This window comes from Oncorhynchus mykiss, chromosome 17 (assembly GCF_013265735.2).
Source record: "Oncorhynchus mykiss isolate Arlee chromosome 17, USDA_OmykA_1.1, whole genome shotgun sequence".
Classification (NCBI taxonomy): Eukaryota; Metazoa; Chordata; class Actinopteri; order Salmoniformes; family Salmonidae; genus Oncorhynchus; species Oncorhynchus mykiss.
Genome location: NC_048581.1, coordinates 16,578,659 through 16,601,153, shown reverse-complemented (window position 1 = coordinate 16,601,153; position 22,495 = coordinate 16,578,659). Strand labels below are relative to the sequence as shown.

General features: G+C 37.4%; 1 protein-coding gene and 1 pseudogene across 3 annotated transcripts in view; one reads left to right on the top strand and one right to left on the bottom strand.

Annotated features, from left to right (window-relative positions):
- LOC110508387 (zinc finger protein 501-like) overlaps window positions 1-22,495 on the top strand; it is a 109,615-nt gene that overhangs the window by 73,412 nt on the left and 13,708 nt on the right. The window contains exons 1-3 of one of the 3 annotated variants that reach the window (XM_036949131.1): window positions 12,458-13,011; window positions 14,412-14,565; window positions 15,834-17,163. In XM_036949131.1, the coding sequence (XP_036805026.1) occupies window positions 13,003-13,011; window positions 14,412-14,565; window positions 15,834-16,771 (1,101 nt within the window). In that variant the 5' untranslated portion in view covers window positions 12,458-13,002 and the 3' untranslated portion in view covers window positions 16,772-17,163. Of the gene's footprint in view, window positions 1-12,457; window positions 13,012-14,411; window positions 14,566-15,833; window positions 17,164-22,495 lie in introns of those variants that run through there. The other 2 variants (XM_036949123.1, XM_036949132.1) reach the window with 2 other exon arrangements.
- LOC110494907 lies at window positions 5,048-9,843 on the bottom strand (annotated as a pseudogene).

Sequence of the window (22,495 nt, the reverse complement as noted above, 5' to 3'; positions counted from 1 at the left end):
GCATCACATCCGGTGGAGTCCCATAGGGCGGCACACAATCGGCCCAGGTTTGGCCGGGGTAGGCCACCATTGTACATAGGAATTTGTTTTTAACTGACTTGCCTAGTTAAATAAAGGTTTAAAATATATATATATATATTTTTATTAACATGGTAATCTGCCTAGATACAATTATCACTAACCTGAATTGTTGTTACCCTTTTTATGAGCTTATAATATAAACACCTACGTGAAAGGTACTGTTTACTTGAATGGTAATCATGTCAGTGTAGTGTTACAGCCATTTACAGCATTTTTGTTCCTCTTCCCCAGTCCACGTAAACTTTCCTTATTTATTTCCCATGAGCTTCACCCGAGAACGCCCTAGTGGCTGGCAAACAACTGTATTAAGCCTCAGTTAATCCTGTGACCTCTGAACTTTGATAGAACGTGCTGCCTCAAACATGCCGGTGTTATTCTACCATTTTCTGAATTAGTAAAGTTTCCCAGATGAGCTCCTCTCTCCTGTCCAGTTGTTATTATTAGTTGTTCTATAGGTGATAAAACCTCAAATACGACAAATGGATTCAAAAGAACAAACGTGAGGATTGTAAATGGAGCAGCCATGCACCTGTCAGGAAGAACATACAGAACTATTGCAGAGATATTAGCCCAGAGAACAGTGGCGATGGAAAATGGCTACTATACAAGGCGGACAAGTGGACGAGTACAAAGAATCGCTGGAGGATTTTGAAAGCTATCTTGAGATTTTGGAGCTATGGATGTTTGCAAATGACATTAAAGACGACAAGAATGTCCGTGTGTTTCCTTCTGTGATTGGTGCAGAGACATATGGACTATTAAAGAGCTATCACACCTGATACAAGTACTTTCCAGTATGAGGAACTGAAGCTAGTGTTGCTAGCTCACTACAAACCAAAACCTCTGGTGATTGCGGAGCAATTTCATTTGAAAAAAACATAACCAGAAGGAAGGAGAGTATGTGTCTGATTATGCGCTGGCTTTGTGATAGCTGTCAGGTAGTTGTGTTTTTGGCCATATCTAGGAAAAGCATTGAGAGATCAGTTTGTTAGTGGACTGAGCTCTGAAGCTTTGCAGCACAAGATGCTAGCAGAGAAGGATCGAACATTCAGAAAGGCATGTGAGATGGCATTATCAATGGAGTTAGCTTCCAAGTACACCAGGGATATTACAGAGTAACAAAAGAGGCTCCATCAGTAAATGCAGTGAATAAAAATGCTAAAACATTTCCCAGGACAGGAAACGGACAGTTCAAGGGCAGAAATGACAATGGAGAGAAACAGTATAAAAAAATAACACAGGGCAAGAGAATTCTGGTCAGCAACCATGCTACAAGCGCAGAGGAAAACATTCTGCTCGTGGTTGCAGATTCAAAAATGAGAAATACATGTCTGTTTTAAAGTTGGACACATTGCATGTAGGAACGGCAGAGCAGGACAGACACACTATGTTGATACTGCTCAGAGCCAGGGCAAGAGTAAGGAGGATGATTCAGTTTTTTGGGGTGTATACAGTTTACACTTCTTCTAATGGGAAAAGGGCGTTACAATGAATGTCACATTGGATGGAAAGGATTTGGACATGCAGTTAGACACAGAGGCTGCTGTCTCGGAACTGTGTTTCCATGATGCTCTGACTCACCTGCCGTTAAAGAAAACACAGTGAGAAAATTCCTTTGCTTGGTGAGACCATTCCTTTGCTGGGTGAGACCATTCCTTTGCTGGGTGAGACCATTCCTTTGCGAGGTGAGACCATTCCTTTGCTGGGTGAGACCATTCCTTTGCTGGGTGAGACCATTCCTTTGCTGGGTGAGACCATTCCTTTGCTGGGTGAGAACATTCCTTTGCTGGGTGAGAACATTCCTTTGCTGGGTGAGAACATTCCTTTGCTGGGTGAGAACATTCCTTTGCTGGGTGAGAACATTCCTTTGCGAGGTGAGAACATTCCTTTGCTGGGTGAGAACATTCCTTTGCTGGGTGAGAACATTCCTTTGCTGGGTGAGAACATTCCTTTGCTGGGTGAGAACATTCCTTTGATGGGTGAGAACATTCTTTTGCTGGGTGAGAACATTCCTTTGCTGGGTGAGAACATTCCTTTCCGAGGTGAGAACATTCCTTTGCTGGGTGAGAACATTCCTTTGCTGGGTGAGAACATTCCTTTATGAGGTGATAATTGATAGTGATTCAAAGTGGTTGGAAGTTCTTCACAAAACTTCAAAGACATTAACGAACTTCATCAAAAACCTACGAATGCTGTTTGCAGCCTATGGATTGTGCAATGGAATTGTCTCTGATAATGGACCCCAGCTGGTCTCTTCTGCTTTCAAACAATTCCCAAAAAACAACAGAATCAAGCAGACCCTTCCTGCTTACCATCCTGCCTCGAATGGTGCAGCAGAAAGGTCAGTCCAGATACCCAAGCGCACTCTGAAAAAAAACGTTTGAGGACAACAGACAATCTACTGTCTTTCTCAAGCATCGCTGAGCCAATGTTCTGCAGGACCCCCCACAGAGTCACGTCAGACCCCTGCTGAGCTCTTCCTGAAGCGCCAGATCTGAACAAGCTTCAACCTACTCCGACCTGACTTAGCTAAAACAGTGGAAGAAAAACATGCCAAACAAAAGAAACACCATGACCATGGTAGACTACACCTTCGAGTTTTCCAGGAGGAAGAACAAGTGTGACAGGGAAATGGATTCAGGCGACAGTAATCTGGAAACTGGGACCTGTGACTTACCTCATTCAGGACGGAAAGAGAAAACATTTAAATCACTGTGTAGATTTATTGTTAGGCCTCATTAAATAAAGCTGATTATATTGTGTTATTTAATACATGGAGTGTACTAAGTGAAATCAAGTCCAGCAAATACTTTTGTTTTAAAAGAGATGGTTTAACCCCAAATCATTTTCATGATAAATTATACTGCATTTTACAAAACATTTTATTAAAAACTACAACAATTACAATGTATATTGCATGATGTGTATGAAGGGCCCGATTCAATCTTGAGATATGTTGACGTAACATGGACTTAAGTCAATAAAATGTGGACATTAGGCAATATTTTTGGACTCTCGTCGATGTTAAGTTCTCAAGTCTGAATAGGGTTCGAAGTGTGGGTGTACAATGGGGCAAAAAAGTATTTAGTCAGCCACCAATTGTGCAAGCTCCCACTTAAAAAGATGAGATGCCTGTAAATTTTCATCATAAGTACACTTCAACTATTACAGACAAAATGAGAAAAGAAAATACAGAAAATCACATTGTAGGATTTTTAATGAATTTATTTGCAAATTATGGTGGAAAATGGTATTTGGTCACCTACAAACAAGCAAGATTCCTGGCTCTCACAGACCTGTAACTTCTTCTTTAAGAGGCTCTGTCCTCCACTCATTACCTGTATTAATGGCACCTGTTTGAACTTGTTTTCAGTATAAAAGACACCTGTCCACAACTTCAAACAGTCACACTCCAAACTCCACTATGGCCAAAGAGCTGTCAAAGGACACAAAAAACAAAATTGTAGACCTGCACCAGGCTGGGAAGACTGAATCTGCAATAGGAAAACAGCTTGGTTTGAAGAAATCAACTGTGGGAGCAATTATTAGGAAATGGAAGACATACAAGACCACTGATAATCTCCCTCGATCTGGGGCTCCACGCAAAATCTCACCCTGTGGGGTCAAAGTGATCATAAGAACGGTGAGCAAAAATCCCAGAACCTCACGGGGGGACCTAGTGAATGACCTGCAGAGAGCTGGGACCAAAGTAACAAAGCCTACCATCAGTAACACACTACGCCACCAGGGACTCAAATCCTGCAGTGCCAGACGTGTCCCCCTGCTTAAGCCAGTACATGTCCAGGCCCATCTGAAGTTTGCTAGAGAGTATTTGGATGATCCAGAAGAAGATTGGGAGAATGTCATATGGTCAGATGAAACCAAAATATAACTTTTTGGTAAAAAAAGAATGCTGAGTTGCATCCAAAGAACACCATACCTACTGTGAAGCATGGGGGTGGAAACATCATGCTTTGGGGCTGTTTTTCTGCAAAGGGAACATTCAACAACACCCCTTTCAAAAATAATCCTGTAAGTCTGCTTTCGTCTACTTTTAACTGACAGCAACTTGGGAAATAGTTCAATTTGAGTCCAGATGTTCTCAAGGCTGTTGTTGCATCTCCCTCTCTGCAGCCATAGAAACATAAAGAGAGACAACAAACACACTTTATAACTGGTGAAAAACTACACCTGATACTTCAATTAAGCAGGAAAAAGTCTCTATCATAACAGATGTGTAGCACTGTAAGACACGTGTTTCTCTGTTGTTGTTTTAAACCTGTTTTATTCTCAGGACCAGGACTATAACACTGAGTATTGGGACCCAGGCTAACAACATATCCTGGTCTCTATTCTCAGGACCAGGACTATAACACTGAGTATTGGGACCCAGGCCAACAACATATCCTGGTCTCTATTCTCAGGACCAGGACTATAACACTGAGTATTGGGACCCAGGACAACAACATATCCTGGTCTCTATTCTCAGGACCAGGACTATAACACTGAGTATTGGGGCCCAGGCCAACAACATATCCTGGTCTCTTTTACAGAATACAACTAAACAATACAAATTTTAAAAAGATACATATTTAAAAAATGAATATGCAATCAGCAATGTAAAACAAAACAAGAAAACATGAAACCACATTCCAGATGTTTTACAATATTTTCATACAAGCATTTGTTCCACGTAACAACTCACCAAAAAGAAGTAGAATGGTTATGTATAGGACATTGTGCTGGAATTGTATTTCTGAAGAGAGTGCTCGCTCTTCTCTCACTCGGTTTTGGTTCATGCAGGTAACTGTGACCCTCAGACCAATTGGCAGAACATCTTTTAGGAGCAAATTATTTATACAAGAGGCCAATGATCCTCATTAAAAATTATTATAGATTTAAAAAACATATAATTAATGTGATTAGCAGACGTCGTTGAGCAGATAATGGATGTAATTTTTTTTTATTTAATAAATGAATACACACACCTTGTATTGTTGAAACATTCTATATTAAAGTTATTTAATGGATAATAGGAGATATAGAAATAAGATACAGCTCTGAACACTCCTACTCCCCACCACACACCACTCCTACTCCAAGACGCTTGATACATATGGATCCAGAGACGCATATTATGCTACACAGGTTACCATGGTAATCAGACTTAGTAAACTGTTTAAGAATGGGAAATGGATGACTCTTTACAGGATGTTTTCTATTGAAACTGTATTTAGGGATCTGGAACCGGTGCCGGAGAGAAGGGAGATAAAAGATGACATGTTTGTGTTTTCTGGTGGTTTTTCAGTGACCATGAATGAGCAAAGCTCTTTCCACATAGACAGGAGAAAGGTTTCTCTCCAGTGTGTGTGACCTGGTGTGTAGTCAGGGTGGAATTTTGAGCAAAACTCTTCCCACACTGATCACAGCTATAAGGCTTCTCTCCAGTGTGTATGCGCTGGTGTGTAGTCAGGTATTCTATCTTCCTGAAACTCTTCCCACATTGATCACAGCTATAAGGCTTCTCTCCTGTGTGTATGCTTTGGTGTGTAGTCAGGTTTCCAGATAGAGCAAAGCTCTTCCCACATTGATCACAGCTATAAGGCTTCTCCCCTGTGTGTATGCGTTGGTGTGTAGTCAGTGCTCCTGATTGATTGAAGCTCTTCCCACACTGATCACAGCTATAAGGCTTCTCTCCTGTGTGTATGCGTTGGTGTGTAGTCAGGGATCCTGAATGACGGAAGCTCTTCCCACACTGATCACAGCTATAAGGCTTCTCTCCTGTGTGTATGCATTGGTGTGTAGTCAGGGATCCTGATTGATTGAAGCTCTTCCCACACTGATCACAGCTATAAGGCTTCTCCCCTGTGTGTATGCGTTGGTGTGTAGTCAGGGATCCTGAATGATTGAAGCTCTTCCCACACTGATCACAGCTATAAGGCTTCTCTCCTGTGTGTATGCGTTGGTGTGTAGTCAGGGATCCTGAATGACGGAAGCTCTTCCCACACTGATCACAGCTATAAGGCTTCTCTCCTGTGTGTATGCATTGGTGTGTAGTCAGGAATCCTGATTGATTGAAGCTCTTCCCACACTGATCACAGCTATAAGGCTTCTCTCCTGTGTGTATGCGTTGGTGTTTAGTCAGGGATCCTGAATGATTGAAGCTCTTCCCACACTGATCACAGCTATAAGGCTTCTCTCCTGTGTGTATGCGTTGGTGTGCAGTCAGGTCTCCTGATCGACTGAAGTATTTCCCACAATCAAAGCAGGTGTAAGTCCTGTCCCTTGTATGAATTCTCTGATTAGATTTTAAGATTTTAAATGCAGCAAAACTCTTGCCACTCTGAGAGCAGTGGTATGGTTTCTCTCCATTGTGAATCCGCTCATGAATCATCAATTCCTTCTGTTTAGCAAAACTCTTCCCACAGTCAGAGCAGCAGTGGTGAGGTTTCTTCCCTATACCTCTATGCTGGTGTTTCTTGAGGTGTTCTGATCTGGAGAGACTCTTCTCTTTCTTGTCAGCATCATGATGTTGCCGAGGCTCCACAGATGATAAGCCCCTCCCACTGAGAGAGCAACAATTAGGGCTGTCCCCTGTGAAACAAAGACATTGAATAACGTTTTGCAAATATGGATGCATAAACAGATGTCGTTCTATGAAAGACTGCCTTTTGGGTCCCTTTGACATTTTTCCTTCAATAATTGCATGCTAATATTGCATTTTAAAACTAATATTCAATAAAGTGCCATTTAATACAGAACACATGGAGAATTCAATTAATATGATTTTTTGGGGGGGAAAAACTAAAGTGACACAAATCAGCATTTTGACAGGTCCCTCCGTCAACCCTGTGTAACTTCTAGAAAGATTTTAACCCATCTAATACAATAATTACTCCAAGTTTTACCATCGTTGAGTAAAGTTACAAGTCCAGAATAATATGACTATTGTGAAGTCAATTAGTATAGGAGTTTGATTTAAATGTTGACATGCTTGGAAAGTAGAACAATTTCCCTCATCAACCTGTTAACATGGTCACATCTGAAATCAGGCTGCTCTGATGGGACTTTGATAAATAAATAAACATTGCTATCAAAATAAAGGTTCTGTAAAAGCGATCATGTTATTTTTTTGAAGCATATTTAATTCTGAGTTATTACAAATGTAGTTTGTATGTGAAAACTATTTCTAAGCTGCATACTTTTAGTTTTTCCTGAACTCACTGCACTCGGTCAAAAGATGTTAGCTGGCGCTGCTTGTGTTAGCACATACACCTCTATAACTCTGATTTAAGTGTTTACATGTCCTAATCATTCTAAAGAATTCTCAGAAAACCAGGTGTTTTTAAAGGTGTATCCTTACTTCGGTTATGACCTTACACCAATTAAGATCAGCAGAGTAAGATGTTTACATGACTAATGACATAATCAGCCTACTGCCATAATCAGTTTAATAGGAAATGATTAGTGTGCATGTAAAGCCCTAGTTATTTGGTTACTTTAACAGTCATTTCTGAACATATTTATTTTGTGTGATTAGTAATTCATTTACGCCTGTCCCTCATTTTAAGGTCAACCCTGTTACATGAACTGAACTCTTGTTTTAATATGGTGAAACTATTCTTTAAAAAATATATTTTTTGAAAATATATATTTTTTTGCATAAGAAAATCTAATAGTCATATCATAGAGTAAAAGCAGATGATGGTTCTACTATTTTTGTAAATTCTGTTTTGTGGTGGGAAAGTGAGCATCTCAACCCCTCTATCCAGACACAGACATGATAGAGATGTTTTAACAATAACTTTTTATGTTAAGACTGCATTCAATTACTACTTCCTGTTGCACAATACTAGCTTCCATTCCCCCCGTCACAAGCAGATTCATGGCTGATTTAAAGGACCGTTTTACCCATGTAATCTGGTGGTTCTGTTTTCAGTCGTCCCCTGTTACAGTCAACCCTGTTACTTTATTTGGCTCTTACTATAGTATTTATATTTCATTAAACCTCTTGAGATGGGAAAACATGTATTAATATGTTGAACATGTGCTTATTTATGACAGAATGTTAAAATTATGTGAAATCAAACTTTTTTTTGGTACACTTCTTAAAATTGGGTGGAACGACCAGATATTTTCATCAATATTTAATTAATTCATTAATTGTTACAGAAGCAGACTGTAATCTAATCCACATGGTTCTTACTTAATGAAATCACATCTCCATGTTCCTCTTCTCCTCTCTCAGTTCCACTCTGCCCCGGTGTTTTCCTGCAGTCGACCAGACCCAGCAGTAAAGTACAGGGAGGCGATCGACCTGGGGACTCTGGGAGGGTGGAGGGGGACGGCCTAGATTTGTCCTGTTGGAAGTATTCAACATAGATTAACATTAAACCAAATATTGTATTAATTTAGTCTAAACCTCTGATTTGGGTGCATCCCTCGAACATCTCCTTTTTCCTCAAATGTTCAATTGTACACTACTTCCCACAAATCTAAGAGCATTAGATTGGTGGAGGAATGGGCTAGTTTCCACCATATATCTCATACCAGTCATTTCCTTTCAACCACCGATGAAGAGGTGAAGCAAGAGGGATAACTGGGCCCAAAATCTGGCTTCTGCCTTATTGGATCGAATATACATTTCGTAACGATTAGGTTGTTAGGAGTGTATTGATAAAAAATAGGAAACTTTATATGGTAGTAGTGACTTGTCGTCGTCACTCGTTACCGCAAACAAAGCCATAAACCACGCCCATTTCTACCATTGATCTTATTAACAACACTTCTAACTTTATGCCTAATAATGGTCCCACCTGATCTTATTGTGAATTTTCCAGTACTTATGTGGCAATTATTTAAAAATATTATTTTTTTAACCCTAACCTTAACACCACTTCTAGCTTTATGTCTAACCTTAAATAAATAAAAATGCGATATAGACATTTGTGGCTGTGGAAACTAGTGGAAACACTCATATCTGCCCTCTCATTGGCTATAATGTTCCCACCTGATCTTGCCTCTCTTTTCTCTTCCATTGTTGAAGACATTTATTTTCTTTGTTAGAACGGTCACTTGATTATCTGGTCAAATAATGGACAATGTGTTCGAAATCAGTGAATGAATGTGAACACTTTGGGAGGAAGGAGAGATTATTAGGTCATAATCACAGATTCCTAAACATGATATTGGCAGGCTACTTTGAAGAAGAAAAAAAATCCCAACAAGTTTTACCGTCATGCTTTTTTGGTCGAAACGTTTAAACCCAACGCAGGAATGTGGAGGATCAAAGACGATTAAAACTAGGACGAGACATTTTGGACAACACAGCAGGCCTATACTGTTAAAGCCAGACTTACCCGATCCATTGTGGAAGCTATTATTTATTTGTATGGAATGAAATATTGTTGGCTACAGTACAGTTCGACTACTTTGTTGTAGTGTAGAGATAATAACTAGGGAGTTGCGGAGAGAAAATTAGCTTCCCAAGGCTGCAAATGATGCGTCCCTAGACCAGAGCAATCAAACATCTACTTCAATATCAACACGGAATTAAGTTCAAACAAATAAACGTCTCATGTATCCTAATATTTCTTCAGAAAGTTCCTGGATAACATTATAGGTGATCTATAAAAGTCGAGTAAAGTCAAGAAAACGTTAAGAATCTTGTTGTTTGTTATCGTCTACCCTTGCCTGGCAGTAACTTGGAACACATGAGCAAAGAGGGAGTATCTGAATAGGCATCTCGTGAGGGTGTGTCTGAGAATGACTATTTCCGGTCTTTGGCTGCTGATATAATGGCAGCTGCTGTACACTACCAGTACAGACAGGACAAAGAGCTGTTTTTGCAAGTCTTTGCAATGGGTGCCTCAAACCTAATTCACATGTAATGCTCTGGTCAAAAATAAACGTAAGTCTGGTGGTGGAAAAAGTACCCAATTGTCATACTTGAGTCAAAGTAAAGATACCATAATAGAAAATGACAAGTCCAAGTGATAGTCACCTGGTAAAATTCTGCTTGAGTAAAAGTCTAAAAGTATTTGGTTTTAAATATACTTATGTATCAAAATAAATGTAATTGCTCAAATATACTTAAGTATTAAAAGTAAAAGTATGAATAATTAAAATGTCCTTATACTTAGCAAATCAGACGGCACAATTTTCTTTTTTTCTTTTTATTTAACGGTGAGGCAGGGGCACACTCCAACCCTCAGACTTAATTTAACGGTGAGGCAGGGGCACACTCCAACCCTCAGACTTAATTTAACGGTGAGGCAGGGGCACACTCCAACCCTCAGACTTAATTTAACGGTGAGGCAGGGGCACACTCCAACCCTCAGACTTAATTTAACGGTGAGGCAGGGGCACACTCCAACCCTCAGACTTAATTTAACGGTGAGGCAGGGGCACACTCCAACCCTCAGACTTAATTTAACGGTGAGGCAGGGGCACACTCCAACCCTCAGACTTAATTTAACGGTGAGGCAGGGGCACACTCCAACCCTCAGACTTAATTTAACGGTGAGGCAGGGGCACACTCCAACCCTCAGACTTAATTTAGAAACAACACATTTGTGTTTAGTGAGTCTGCCAGATTAGAGGAAGTAGGGATGACCAGGCATGTTCTCTTGATAAGTGTGTGAATTGAACCATTTTCGGTCCTGCTAAGCATTCAAAATGTAACGAGTACTTTTGAGTGTCAGGGGAAATGTATGGAGTAAAAGGTATATCATTTTCTTTGGGAATGTAGTGAAGTAAAAGTTGTCAAATATTTAAATACTTAAGTAAAGTACAGATTCCCACCAAAAAACGCCGTAAGTAAAAATACTTTAAAGTACTGCTTAAGTATTTTACACCCCTGCGTAAGTCTTTCTTCTAAACTAAACTACAGTCAAATATACTGTATTTATAACTAACTCCCTTCTGTCTATGTATGTAACTTGTATACAATCAAATAAATAACAATAAACACAATGCTTTATCGCTACAATAAAGCTAACGTTGGAGAACTAATGACAAGCTCATCGCTGCTGCCTGGATTTCACGTTTCCCTCGTCTGGGTTTCTTGTTGTGTTGGAGGAATTGAATTCCTATATGTTCATTAACCAATTCAATTGTAACAAAGCAAACCACTTTGTCCGTTTATAAGAATTTGTAAGGTTCTTATTTGCATAAAATAGACAAAGATCAGCCTCAAAATTAATCAGTAGCGTTTATTCCCGAGAGCTCTGGTCACAATACCATGTACATTGGTTTATATACCTCACATTTCATCATAAATGTCCCTCCTCCTCTCAGATACAATGGCAATATAGTTCACAAGCCTTCTCACATTGTTTAAAAGGTGGCAGACAATCTACTACAAGCCCAAGGTCTCTCCCCTCCCTGGGTAGGGACAGAATGTCCTGTAAGGAACACAGTATTCCAGCCGGTCTGACGATAGCTCTGCTCGTTTCTAACAAGGAACAGAAAGTCCTTGTTCTAATTCTTGCCTAAAACTACACACATTATATTCAGTATTATGATTATAATAAGATTCATACATTCATACATTAACAGAGTAGTACTCTGTTTAGTTATAATTCTAAGCTAAATGTATACATAATTTAGTCATTATTCATGAAAATCCCATAACATGTTGTTAGCAAGCAAATGGACAAAAACCTGTAATCAGCACACAGACAGTGTCAATGTTACAATCAACTAACGTTAGTTAAACCTGTAGTCAGCACACAGACAGTGTCAATGTTACAATCAACTAACGTTAGTTAAACCTGTAGTCAGCACACAGTGTCAATGTTACAATCAACTAACGTTAGTTAAACCTGTAGTCAGCACACAGACCGTTCGTTAGCTTGCATTCGAGTGCTGACTATATTTGACAACTTTTACTTTTACTTCACTAAATTCCTAAAGAAAATGATGTACTTTTTACTCCATACATTTTCCCTGAATCACAAAAGTACTTGTTAGAAGTTGAATGCTTAGTAGGACCGAAAATGGTTCAATTCACATATTTATCAAGAGAACATCCCTGGACATCCCTACTGCCTCTGATCTAGCGGACTCACTAAACACAAATGCTTTGTTTGTAAATGATGTCTGAGTGTTCCTCTGGCTATCCTTAAATTAAAAAAACTAGAAAAGTGTGCCGCCTGGTTTGCTTTGTTTAAAGACATTTTAATTATTCATACTTTTACTTTTAATTCTTAAGTATATTTGAGCAATTATGTTTACTTTTGTTACTTAAGTATATTTAAAACCAAATACTTTTAGATCAAGTAGAATTTTATTGGGTGACTTTCACTTAATTTTCTATTATGGTATCTTTACTTTACTCAAGTTTTACACTTGGGTACTTTTTCCACCACTGGACTTACGTTTATTTTTGACCGGAGAATTACTTGTGAATTAGGTTTGATGCACCCATTGCAAAGACTTGCATACACTGCTCCTTGTCCTATCAGTGCTGGTAGTGTACAGCAGCTGCCATTACAGCAGCAGCGAAAGACCGGAATCGGTCATTCCAAGACACTCCCTTACGAGGGAGAGGCCTGTTGAGATACTCCCTCTTTGCGCATGTGTTTCAAGTAGCTGTCAGGTAAAAAGTAAACGATAGCAGACAACAGGATTCTTAGTGAAAGGGGGTGTTGTTTGACGTTTTCATGACATTACTTGACTTTTATAATAACTTTCTGAAGTCATATTAGGCTACGTGAGACGTTTATTTTTATTAACTTAATTACGATATTTAAATAGATGTTTGATTGCTCTGGTCCAGGGGCGCATAACTTGCAGCCTTGAGAATCGAATTTTCTCTCGGAAACTCCTTGGTCGTTATCTGAACACTACAACAAAATAGTCTAACTGAACTGTAGCCTACAACATTTCATATCATACAAAGAAACAATAGCTTCCACGATGGATCGGGTAAGTCTGGTTTTAACATTATATGCCTGCTGTGTTGTATAAAATGTCTAGGCCTAGTTTTCATCATGTTTGATACTCCACATTCCTGTGTTTGGTTTAAACTGCTGGACAAAAAAAAACATGACGGTAAAACTTGTTGGGATTTGTTTTTTCTTCAACCAAGTAGACTTTTGCTATATAATGTTTAGGAATCTGTGACTATGACCGAATTATTTATCCTTCCTCCCAGTGTGCACATGTTCACATTCCTTCGCTGATTTCGAACACATTATCCATTATTTGACCAGATACTCAAGTGACTGCTCTAACAAAGAAAAGAAAGTCTTCAAATATGGAAGGCAATCGAAAGAGAGGCAAGATAGTCGTGGAAATATTCGGTCAATCATATTTTACAAATACCGGAGCATGTGAGTTCAAATAGACTTCTAATTACTTCATAATAAAAGCCGAGTTGGTTCATGAATTCAACTGCCTTCCAGTCTTGGCACATACGTTTTATACATTTGTCCTCAGGTAACTCCTCTTAATGGCTCATCCCCTCTGGCATTTAGCCACCGTTATCATATAGCCTTCATATTAGGGCGTGGAACACGTAGAGCCACAGAAATAGACAAAAATAGACCTTCACTCACCTTAAGCCAGGTTCATGCATGTAGGACCATAGTAACAGACCTTGGCACTCTACAGGAATAACCATACATGTCACCCTGCTAACTCCTCTGAAAGGGACACCCCTATTCTGGAAAATACCCAAGAGGTTTAACCATAGCAACAGTACATAGTTGGCCATAACACAGTTACAGGAATAACCAGCTGTGTCAAACCCCCAGACAGGTGCATGTCTAATGACCCAGAGTGCATATAGAGTGCACTAGTTTTGCTGGCTCCTTCTGAAATAAATCTTTACCACATAAGTACTGGAAAATTCACAATAAGATCAGGTGGGACCATAATTAGGCATAAAGTTAGAAGTGTTGTTAATAAGATCAATGGTAGAAATGGGCGTGGTTTGACTGTTTGCGGTTACTAGTGACGACCGGGCGCTACTCCCATATAAAGTGTCTTACTTTTATTAATACACTCCTAACAACCTAATCGTTAAGAAATTTAAATTACATCAAATAAGGCAGAAGCCAGATTTTGGGCCCAGTTACCCCTCTCTCTTTGCCTTTTCCTTGCTATTTGATAAGAAATGACTGGTATGAGATATATGGTGGAAACTAGCCCATTCCTCCACCAACCCAATACTATTAGATTAGTGGGAAGTTGTGAACGATTGGAAATGTGAGGAAAAAGGATATATTCTAGGGATGCACCCAAATCAATCAGAGGTTCAGACTGAATTAATACAACATTTGGTTTATTGATAAATTATGTTAAATATTTCTTGTGTCCAACAGGACAAAGCTAGCCCGTCCCCCTCCACCTTCCAGGAGTCCCCAGGTCAATCGCCTCTCCGTACTTTACTGCTGGTTCTGGTCGACTGCAGGAAAACACCGGGGCAGAGTGGAACTGAGAGAGGAGAAGAGGAACATGGAGATGTGATTTCATTAAGTAAGAACCATGTGGATTAGACTACAGTCTGCTTCTGTAACAATTAATTATATATTGATTAAAGTATGGTCGTTCCACCCAATTTTGAGGATTTTTTTTAATGAACTAATTTTAACATTCTGTCATAAAGAGCACATGTTCAACTTCATAAAGCATTTAACTACAAAAATGTAGGAACAGTTTCACCATATTAAAACAAGAGTTCAGTTCATGTAACAGGGTAGACCTTAAAATGAGGGACAGACTCACTAATCACATGAAATAAATCATGTTCAGAAATGACTGTTAAAGTAACCAAATAACTAGGGCTTTACATGCACACTAATCATTTCCTATTAAACTGATTATGGCAGTAGACCGAGTATGACATTAGTCATGTAAACACCTTTCACTGCTGATCTTAATTGGTGTAAGGTCATAACCGAAGTAAGGATACGCCTTTAAAAACACCTGGTTTTCTGAGAATTCTTTAGAATGATTAGGACATGTAAACACTTTAATCAGAGTTATAGAGGTGTATTTAATCTGTGTATGTGCTAACACAAGCAGCGCCAGCTAACTTCTTTTGACCGAGTGCAGTGAGTTCAGGAAAAACAAAGTATGCATCTTAGACATAGTTTTCACATACAAACTGAATTTGTCATAACTCAGAATTAAATATGCTTAAAAAAAAGAACATGCTGTGATAGAACGTTTATTCTGATTGGCCATTTTCAGCAAAGTCCCCTCAGAGCAGCCTGATTTCAGATGTGTCCATGTAAACAGGTTTATTAGGGAAATTGTTCATTCAAAGCATGTTAACGTTTAAATCAAACTCTTATACTAATTGACTTCACAATAATCGTATTATTCTGCACTTGTAACTTTACTCAATGATGGTAAAACTTGGAGAAATGATTGTATTAGTTGGGTTAAAATCTTTCTAGAAGTTAAATAGGGTTGATGTGACACAGGGTTGATGTGACACAGGGTGGATGTGACACAGGGTGGATGTGACACAGGGTTGATGGAGGAACTTGTCAAAATGCAGAAACTTGTCACTTTAGAAAGTCTTTATTCATAATAAAAATCTGATTAGTCGAATTCTTCATGTGTTCAGTATTAAAGGGCTCTATTTAATATAACAGAGATTTAAAAATCAATATTGGTGCACAATTTCTACTGAAAAAAATCAAAGAGATGCAAAGGGCATTCATTTCATGGAACGACTCATCTGTTAATGGACCCATATTTACAAAACCTAACTATTCAATGTCTTTGTTTCACAGGTGACATCTCTAATCGTTGCTCTCTCAGTGAGAGGGGCTTATCATCTGGGGAGCCTCAACATCATGATGCTGACAAGAAAGAGAAGAGTCTCTCCAGACCAGAACACCTCAAGAAGCACCAGCATAGAGGTATAGGGAAGAAACCTCACCACTGCTGCTCTGACTGTGGGAAGAGTTTTGCTAAACAGAAGGAATTGATATTTCACCAGCGGATTCACACCGGAGAGAAACCGTACCACTGCTCTCAGCGTGGGAAGAGTTTCGCTGCATCTAAAACCTTAAAATCTCATCAGATAATTCATACAGGGGAGAGCCCTTATCCCTGCTTTGATTGTGGGAAATACTTCAATCAATTAGGAGCCCAGACTACACACCAATGCATACACACTCGAGAGAAGTCTTATAGCTGTGATCAATGTGGGATGCGCTTCAGGAAATCAGACCACCTGACTACACACCAACGCATACACACGGGAGAGAAGCCTTATAGCTGTGATCAGTGTGGGAAGTGCTTCAGTCATTCAGGAGGCCTGACTAAACACCAACGCATACACACAGGAGAGAAGCCTTATAGCTGTGATCAGTGTGGGAAGAGCTTCAATCAGTCAGGAGACCTGACTTCACACCAACGCATACACACAGGAGAGAAGCCTTATAGCTGTGATCAGTGTGGGAAGAGCTTCAATCAATCAGTACACCTGACTAGACACCAACGAATACACACAGGAGAGAAGCCTTATAGCTGTGATCAGTGTGGAAAGAGTTTTGCTCTAGATTTCAATCTGGCAACACACCAGCGAATACACACTGGAGAGAAACCTTACTCCTGTCTATGTGGAAAGAGCTTTGCTCATTCAGCATCACTGAAAAACCACCACAAAGCACAAACATGTTGTCTTTCATCTCCCTCCTCTCTGGCACCGGTTCCATATCCCTAAATAAACTTTACATAGAAAACATCTTGTAAAGAATCATCCAACTCCCATTCTCTAACAGTTACTAAGTCTGAATACCATGGTAACATGTATAGTATAATATGCAGCTCTGGATCCATATGTATCAAGTGTGTTGGAGTAGGAGTGCTGATCTAGGATCAGGTCCCCTGTCCATGTATTCTCATTTTGATCTAAATGGCTTAATGTCATCATGGACAATGTCATAGTGAACCGTTTGTGTGTAGAGGGGGATGTTGAGGTGGGTTGGGGTGTTCAGATGTGTATCTTATTTAAATAACTCATATTATCCATTAAATAATTGTGTAATATTTAATAATGTTTCAACAATACTAGGTGTGTATTCAGTAGATCAATATATTAAATCCATTATCTGCTCAACAACATCTGCTTTTCACTTCATTTTTTTGTGTTTTTTTTATATGGACCAGAGGTCTCTTCTAGAATATTTTGCTCCAAAAAGATCTAGACATTTATTGTAAAACCATTTAACAGGCTTTAGTGCAGCTGATGGACCATACAGAAGAATGCAGCTATAGGAAATGTTGTTCTCATCCTCTGTCTCTCTGGTTCATGTGGTTCAGGTGACCATTTTTCTAAAGACTTATCTTTCACTTTATCATGTTGATTGTTATTCAGTGACTGATTCATTCATTTGTGTAAAAAACATGAAGAAAGCCTCAATCTGACATGGGGCATAGCAGGGAATGGACAGGTGAGTTGAGGTCAAAAAGTATTTGTTTTCTTTCAGATCTTTTTATCAGTGCTTGATTAATCTTGCCTGGCACATTGGAACCAATGGAATAGTCCCAAGGTATGTTGATCTGTCTTTTCTCCTCCAGGGAGACTCAGTTCAGTTTATGACAACGTCTCAGGCATGGCCATGGCCCCTACTGCAGCACAGATGAGCAGGATGACGTTCACTACACCAATGTCCACCTCTCTTAATAACCAGGAAGTGCCTCTACTCCCCTGTCCAACTGCACCAACCAAGAAAGAGGATGACAATGTCCAGTATGATGTGAAATCAACCGCCCCAGTGCTGCCACCTGGTGAACAAGTCAATCCATTACATCTCAGATCATCTTTTAATTAGATGGTACTTTTGCTTGACAGGTAGGAATGCATACAACACTTCTATGTTATGCAGACAAGCAGTTGTTTGTTTAAATGTATTAACATCTACATGATTACTTAAAATGAGACCCCAGAAGTGAAGATTGATGATGACTTGTTGCATCTCCTTTCTTCCAGGCTATCACATCCGGCCGTCATTGGGAGTCCCACAGAGCGGCGCACAATTGGCCCAGTGTTGTCCGGGGTAGGCCGTCATTGTAAATAATAATTTGTTCTTAACTGACTTGCCTAGTTAAATAAAGGTTCAATAAAAATAAATAACAGACCTCCGGCACAAGAAGCTTGGGAGGACCCCTCTGTACTATATACCACAGTCAACAAACCCAGAACCAAAAAGACCACAATCAACAGACCTGAACACAACAAGACCTAAATTCAGGATGGGCTTCCTCTCACTACCATATTTGGAAACGCCAAGCGGATGCTTCACATTTCTACATCCGGTGAAATATCTGTCTCATTGTTCTGTGATACTACAACAGAACAATTAGACATTTCACCAGATGTAGAAATGTTCCAAATGGTACCTTGTTCCCTCTAGTGCACGATGTAGGGAATAGGTGCCATTTTGGATGCACTCTGAACACAAAAAGATTCAGTCAAAGTTGCATTATAGACAGGCATACTGCACTCACATTTTAAAGGTAATAACACTTAAGCCAACCTCCATGGCATATACTATAGGGTTTAATATAGTATACTATAGGGTTTAATATAGTATACTATAGGGTTTAATATAGTCTACTGTAGGGTTTAATATAGTATACTATAGGGTCTACTGTAGGGTTTAATATAGTATACTATAGGGTTTAATATAGTCTACTGTAGGGTTTAATATAGTATACTATAGGGTCTACTGTAGGGTTTAATATAGTATACTATAGGGTTTAATATAGTATACTATAGGGTTTAATATAGTATACTATAGGGTTTAATATAGTATACTATAGGGTTTAATATAGTATACTATAGGGTTTAATATAGTCTACTGTAGGGTTTAATATAGTATACTATAGGATCTACTGTAGGGTTTAATATAGTATACTATAGGGTTTAATATAGTATACTATAGGGTTTAATATAGTATACTATAGGGTCTACTGTAGGGTTTAATATAGTATACTATAGGGTCTACTATAGGGTTTAATATAATATACTATAGGGTTTAATATAGTATACTATAGGGTTTAATATAGTATACTATAGGGTTTAATATAATATACTATAGGGTTTAATATAGTATACTATAGGGTTTAATATAATATACTATAGGGTTTAATATAGTATACTATAGGGTTTAATATAATATACTATAGGGTTTAATATAGTATACTATAGGGTCTACTGTAGGGTTTAATATAGTATACTATAGGGTTTAATATAGTATACTATAGAGTCTACTGTAGGGTTTAATATAGTATACTATAGGGTTTAATATAATATACTATAGAGTCTACTGTAGGGTTTAATATAGTATACTATAGGGTCTACTGTAGGGTTTAATATAGTATACTATAGGGTTTAATATAGTATACTATAGGGTTTAATATAGTCTACTGTAGGGTTTAATATAGTATACTATAGGGTCTACTGTAGGGTTTAATATAGTATACTATAGGGTTTAATATAGTATACTATAGGGTTTAATATAATATACTATAGGGTCTACTGTAGGGTTTAATATAGTATACTATAGGGTCTACTGTAGGGTTTAATATAGTATACTATAGGGTTTAATATACTATAGAGTCTACTGTAGGGTTTAATATAGTATACTATAGGGTCTACTGTAGGGTTTAATATAATATACTATAGGGTCTACTGTAGGGTTTAATATAGTATACTATAGGGTCTACTGTAGGGTTTAATATAATATACTATAGGGTCTACTGTAGGGTTTAATATAGTATACTATAGGGTTTAATATAGTATACTATAGGGTTTAATATAGTATACTATAGGGTCTACTGTAGGGTTTAATATAGTATACTATAGGGTCTACTGTAGGGTTTAATATAGTATACTATAGGGTTTAATATAATATACTATAGGGTCTACTGTAGGGTTTAATATAGTATACTATAGGGTTTAATATAGTATACTATAGAGTCGACTATAGGGTTTAATATAGTATACTATAGGGTCTACTGTAGGGTTTAATATAGTATACTATAGGGTTTAATATAATATACTATAGGGTCTACTGTAGGGTTTAATATAGTATACTATAGGGTTTAATATAGTATACTATAGGGTCTACTGTAGGGTTTAATATAGTATACTATAGGGTTTAATATAATATACTATAGAGTCTACTGTAGGGTTTAATATAGTATACTATAGGGTCTACTGTAGGGTTTAATATAGTATACTATAGGGTCTACTGTAGGGTTTAATATAGTATACTATAGGGTTTAATATAGTATACTATAGGGTTTAATATAATATACTATAGGGTCTACTGTAGGGTTTAATATAGTATACTATAGGGTCTACTATAGGGTTTAATATAGTATACTATAGGGTTTAATATAGTATACTATAGGGTTTAATATAGTATACTATAGAGTCGACTATAGGGTTTAATATAGTATACTATAGGGTTTAATATAGTATACTATAGAGTCTACTGTAGGGTTTAATATAGTATACTATAGGGTTTAATATAATATACTATAGAGTCTACTGTAGGGTTTAATATAGTATACTATAGGGTCTACTGTAGGGTTTAATATAGTATACTATAGGGTCTACTGTAGGGTTTAATATAGTATACTATAGGGTTTAATATAGTATACTATAGGGTTTAATATAATATACTATAGGGTCTACTGTAGGGTTTAATATAGTATACTATAGGGTTTAATATAATATACTATAGAGTCTACTGTAGGGTTTAATATAGTATACTATAGGGTCTACTGTAGGGTTTAATATAGTATACTATAGGGTTTAATATAATATACTATAGAGTCTACTGTAGGGTTTAATATAGTATACTATAGGGTTTAATATAATATACTATAGAGTCTACTGTAGGGTTTAATATAGTATAATATAGGGTTTAATATAGTATACTATAGGGTCTACTGTAGGGTTTAATATAGTATACTATAGGGTCTACTGTAGGGTTTAATATAGTATACTATAGGGTCTACTGTAGGGTTTAATATAGTATACTGTAGGGTTTAATATAGTATACTATAGAGTCTACTGTAGGGTTTAATATAGTATACTATAGGGTTTAATATAATATACTATAGGGCCTACTGTAGGGTTTAATATAGTATACTATAGGGTCTACTATAGGGTTTAATATAGTATACTATAGGGTTTAATATAGTATACTATAGGGTTTAATATAGTATACTATAGAGTCGACTATAGGGTTTAATATAGTATACTATAGGGTTTAATATAGTATACTATAGAGTCTACTGTAGGGTTTAATATAGTATACTATAGGGTTTAATATAATATACTATAGAGTCTACTGTAGGGTTTAATATAGTATACTATAGGGTCTACTGTAGGGTTTAATATAGTATACTATAGGGTCTACTGTAGGGTTTAATATAGTATACTATAGGGTTTAATATAGTATACTATAGGGTTTAATATAATATACTATAGGGTCTACTGTAGGGTTTAATATAGTATACTATAGGGTTTAATATAATATACTATAGAGTCTACTGTAGGGTTTAATATAGTATACTATAGGGTCTACTGTAGGGTTTAATATAGTATACTATAGGGTTTAATATAATATACTATAGAGTCTACTGTAGGGTTTAATATAGTATACTATAGGGTTTAATATAATATACTATAGAGTCTACTGTAGGGTTTAATATAGTATAATATAGGGTTTAATATAGTATACTATAGGGTCTACTGTAGGGTTTAATATAGTATACTATAGGGTCTACTGTAGGGTTTAATATAGTATACTATAGGGTCTACTGTAGGGTTTAATATAGTATACTGTAGGGTTTAATATAATATACTATAGGGTCTACTGTAGGGTTTAATATAGTATACTATAGGGTCTACTGTAGGGTTTAATATAGTATACTATAGGGTTTAATATAATATACTATAGGGTCTACTGTAGGGTTTAATATAGTATACTATAGGGTTTAATATAATATACTATAGAGTCTACTGTAGGGTTTAATATAGTATACTATAGGGTTTAATATAATATACTATAGAGTCTACTGTAGGGTTTAATATAGTATACTATAGGGTCTACTGTAGGGTTTAATATAATATACTATAGGGTCTACTGTAGGGTTTAATATAGTATACTGTAGGGTTTAATATAGTATACTATAGGGTCTACTGTAGGTATAGTATACTATAGGGTTTAATATAGTATACTATAGGGTTTAATATAGTATACTATAGGGTCTACTGTAGGGTTTAATATAGTATACTATAGGGTCTACTGTAGGGTTTAATATAGTATACTATAGGGTTTAATATAATATACTATAGGGTCTACTGTAGGGTTTAATATAGTATACTATAGGGTTTAATATAGTATACTATAGAGTTTAATATAAT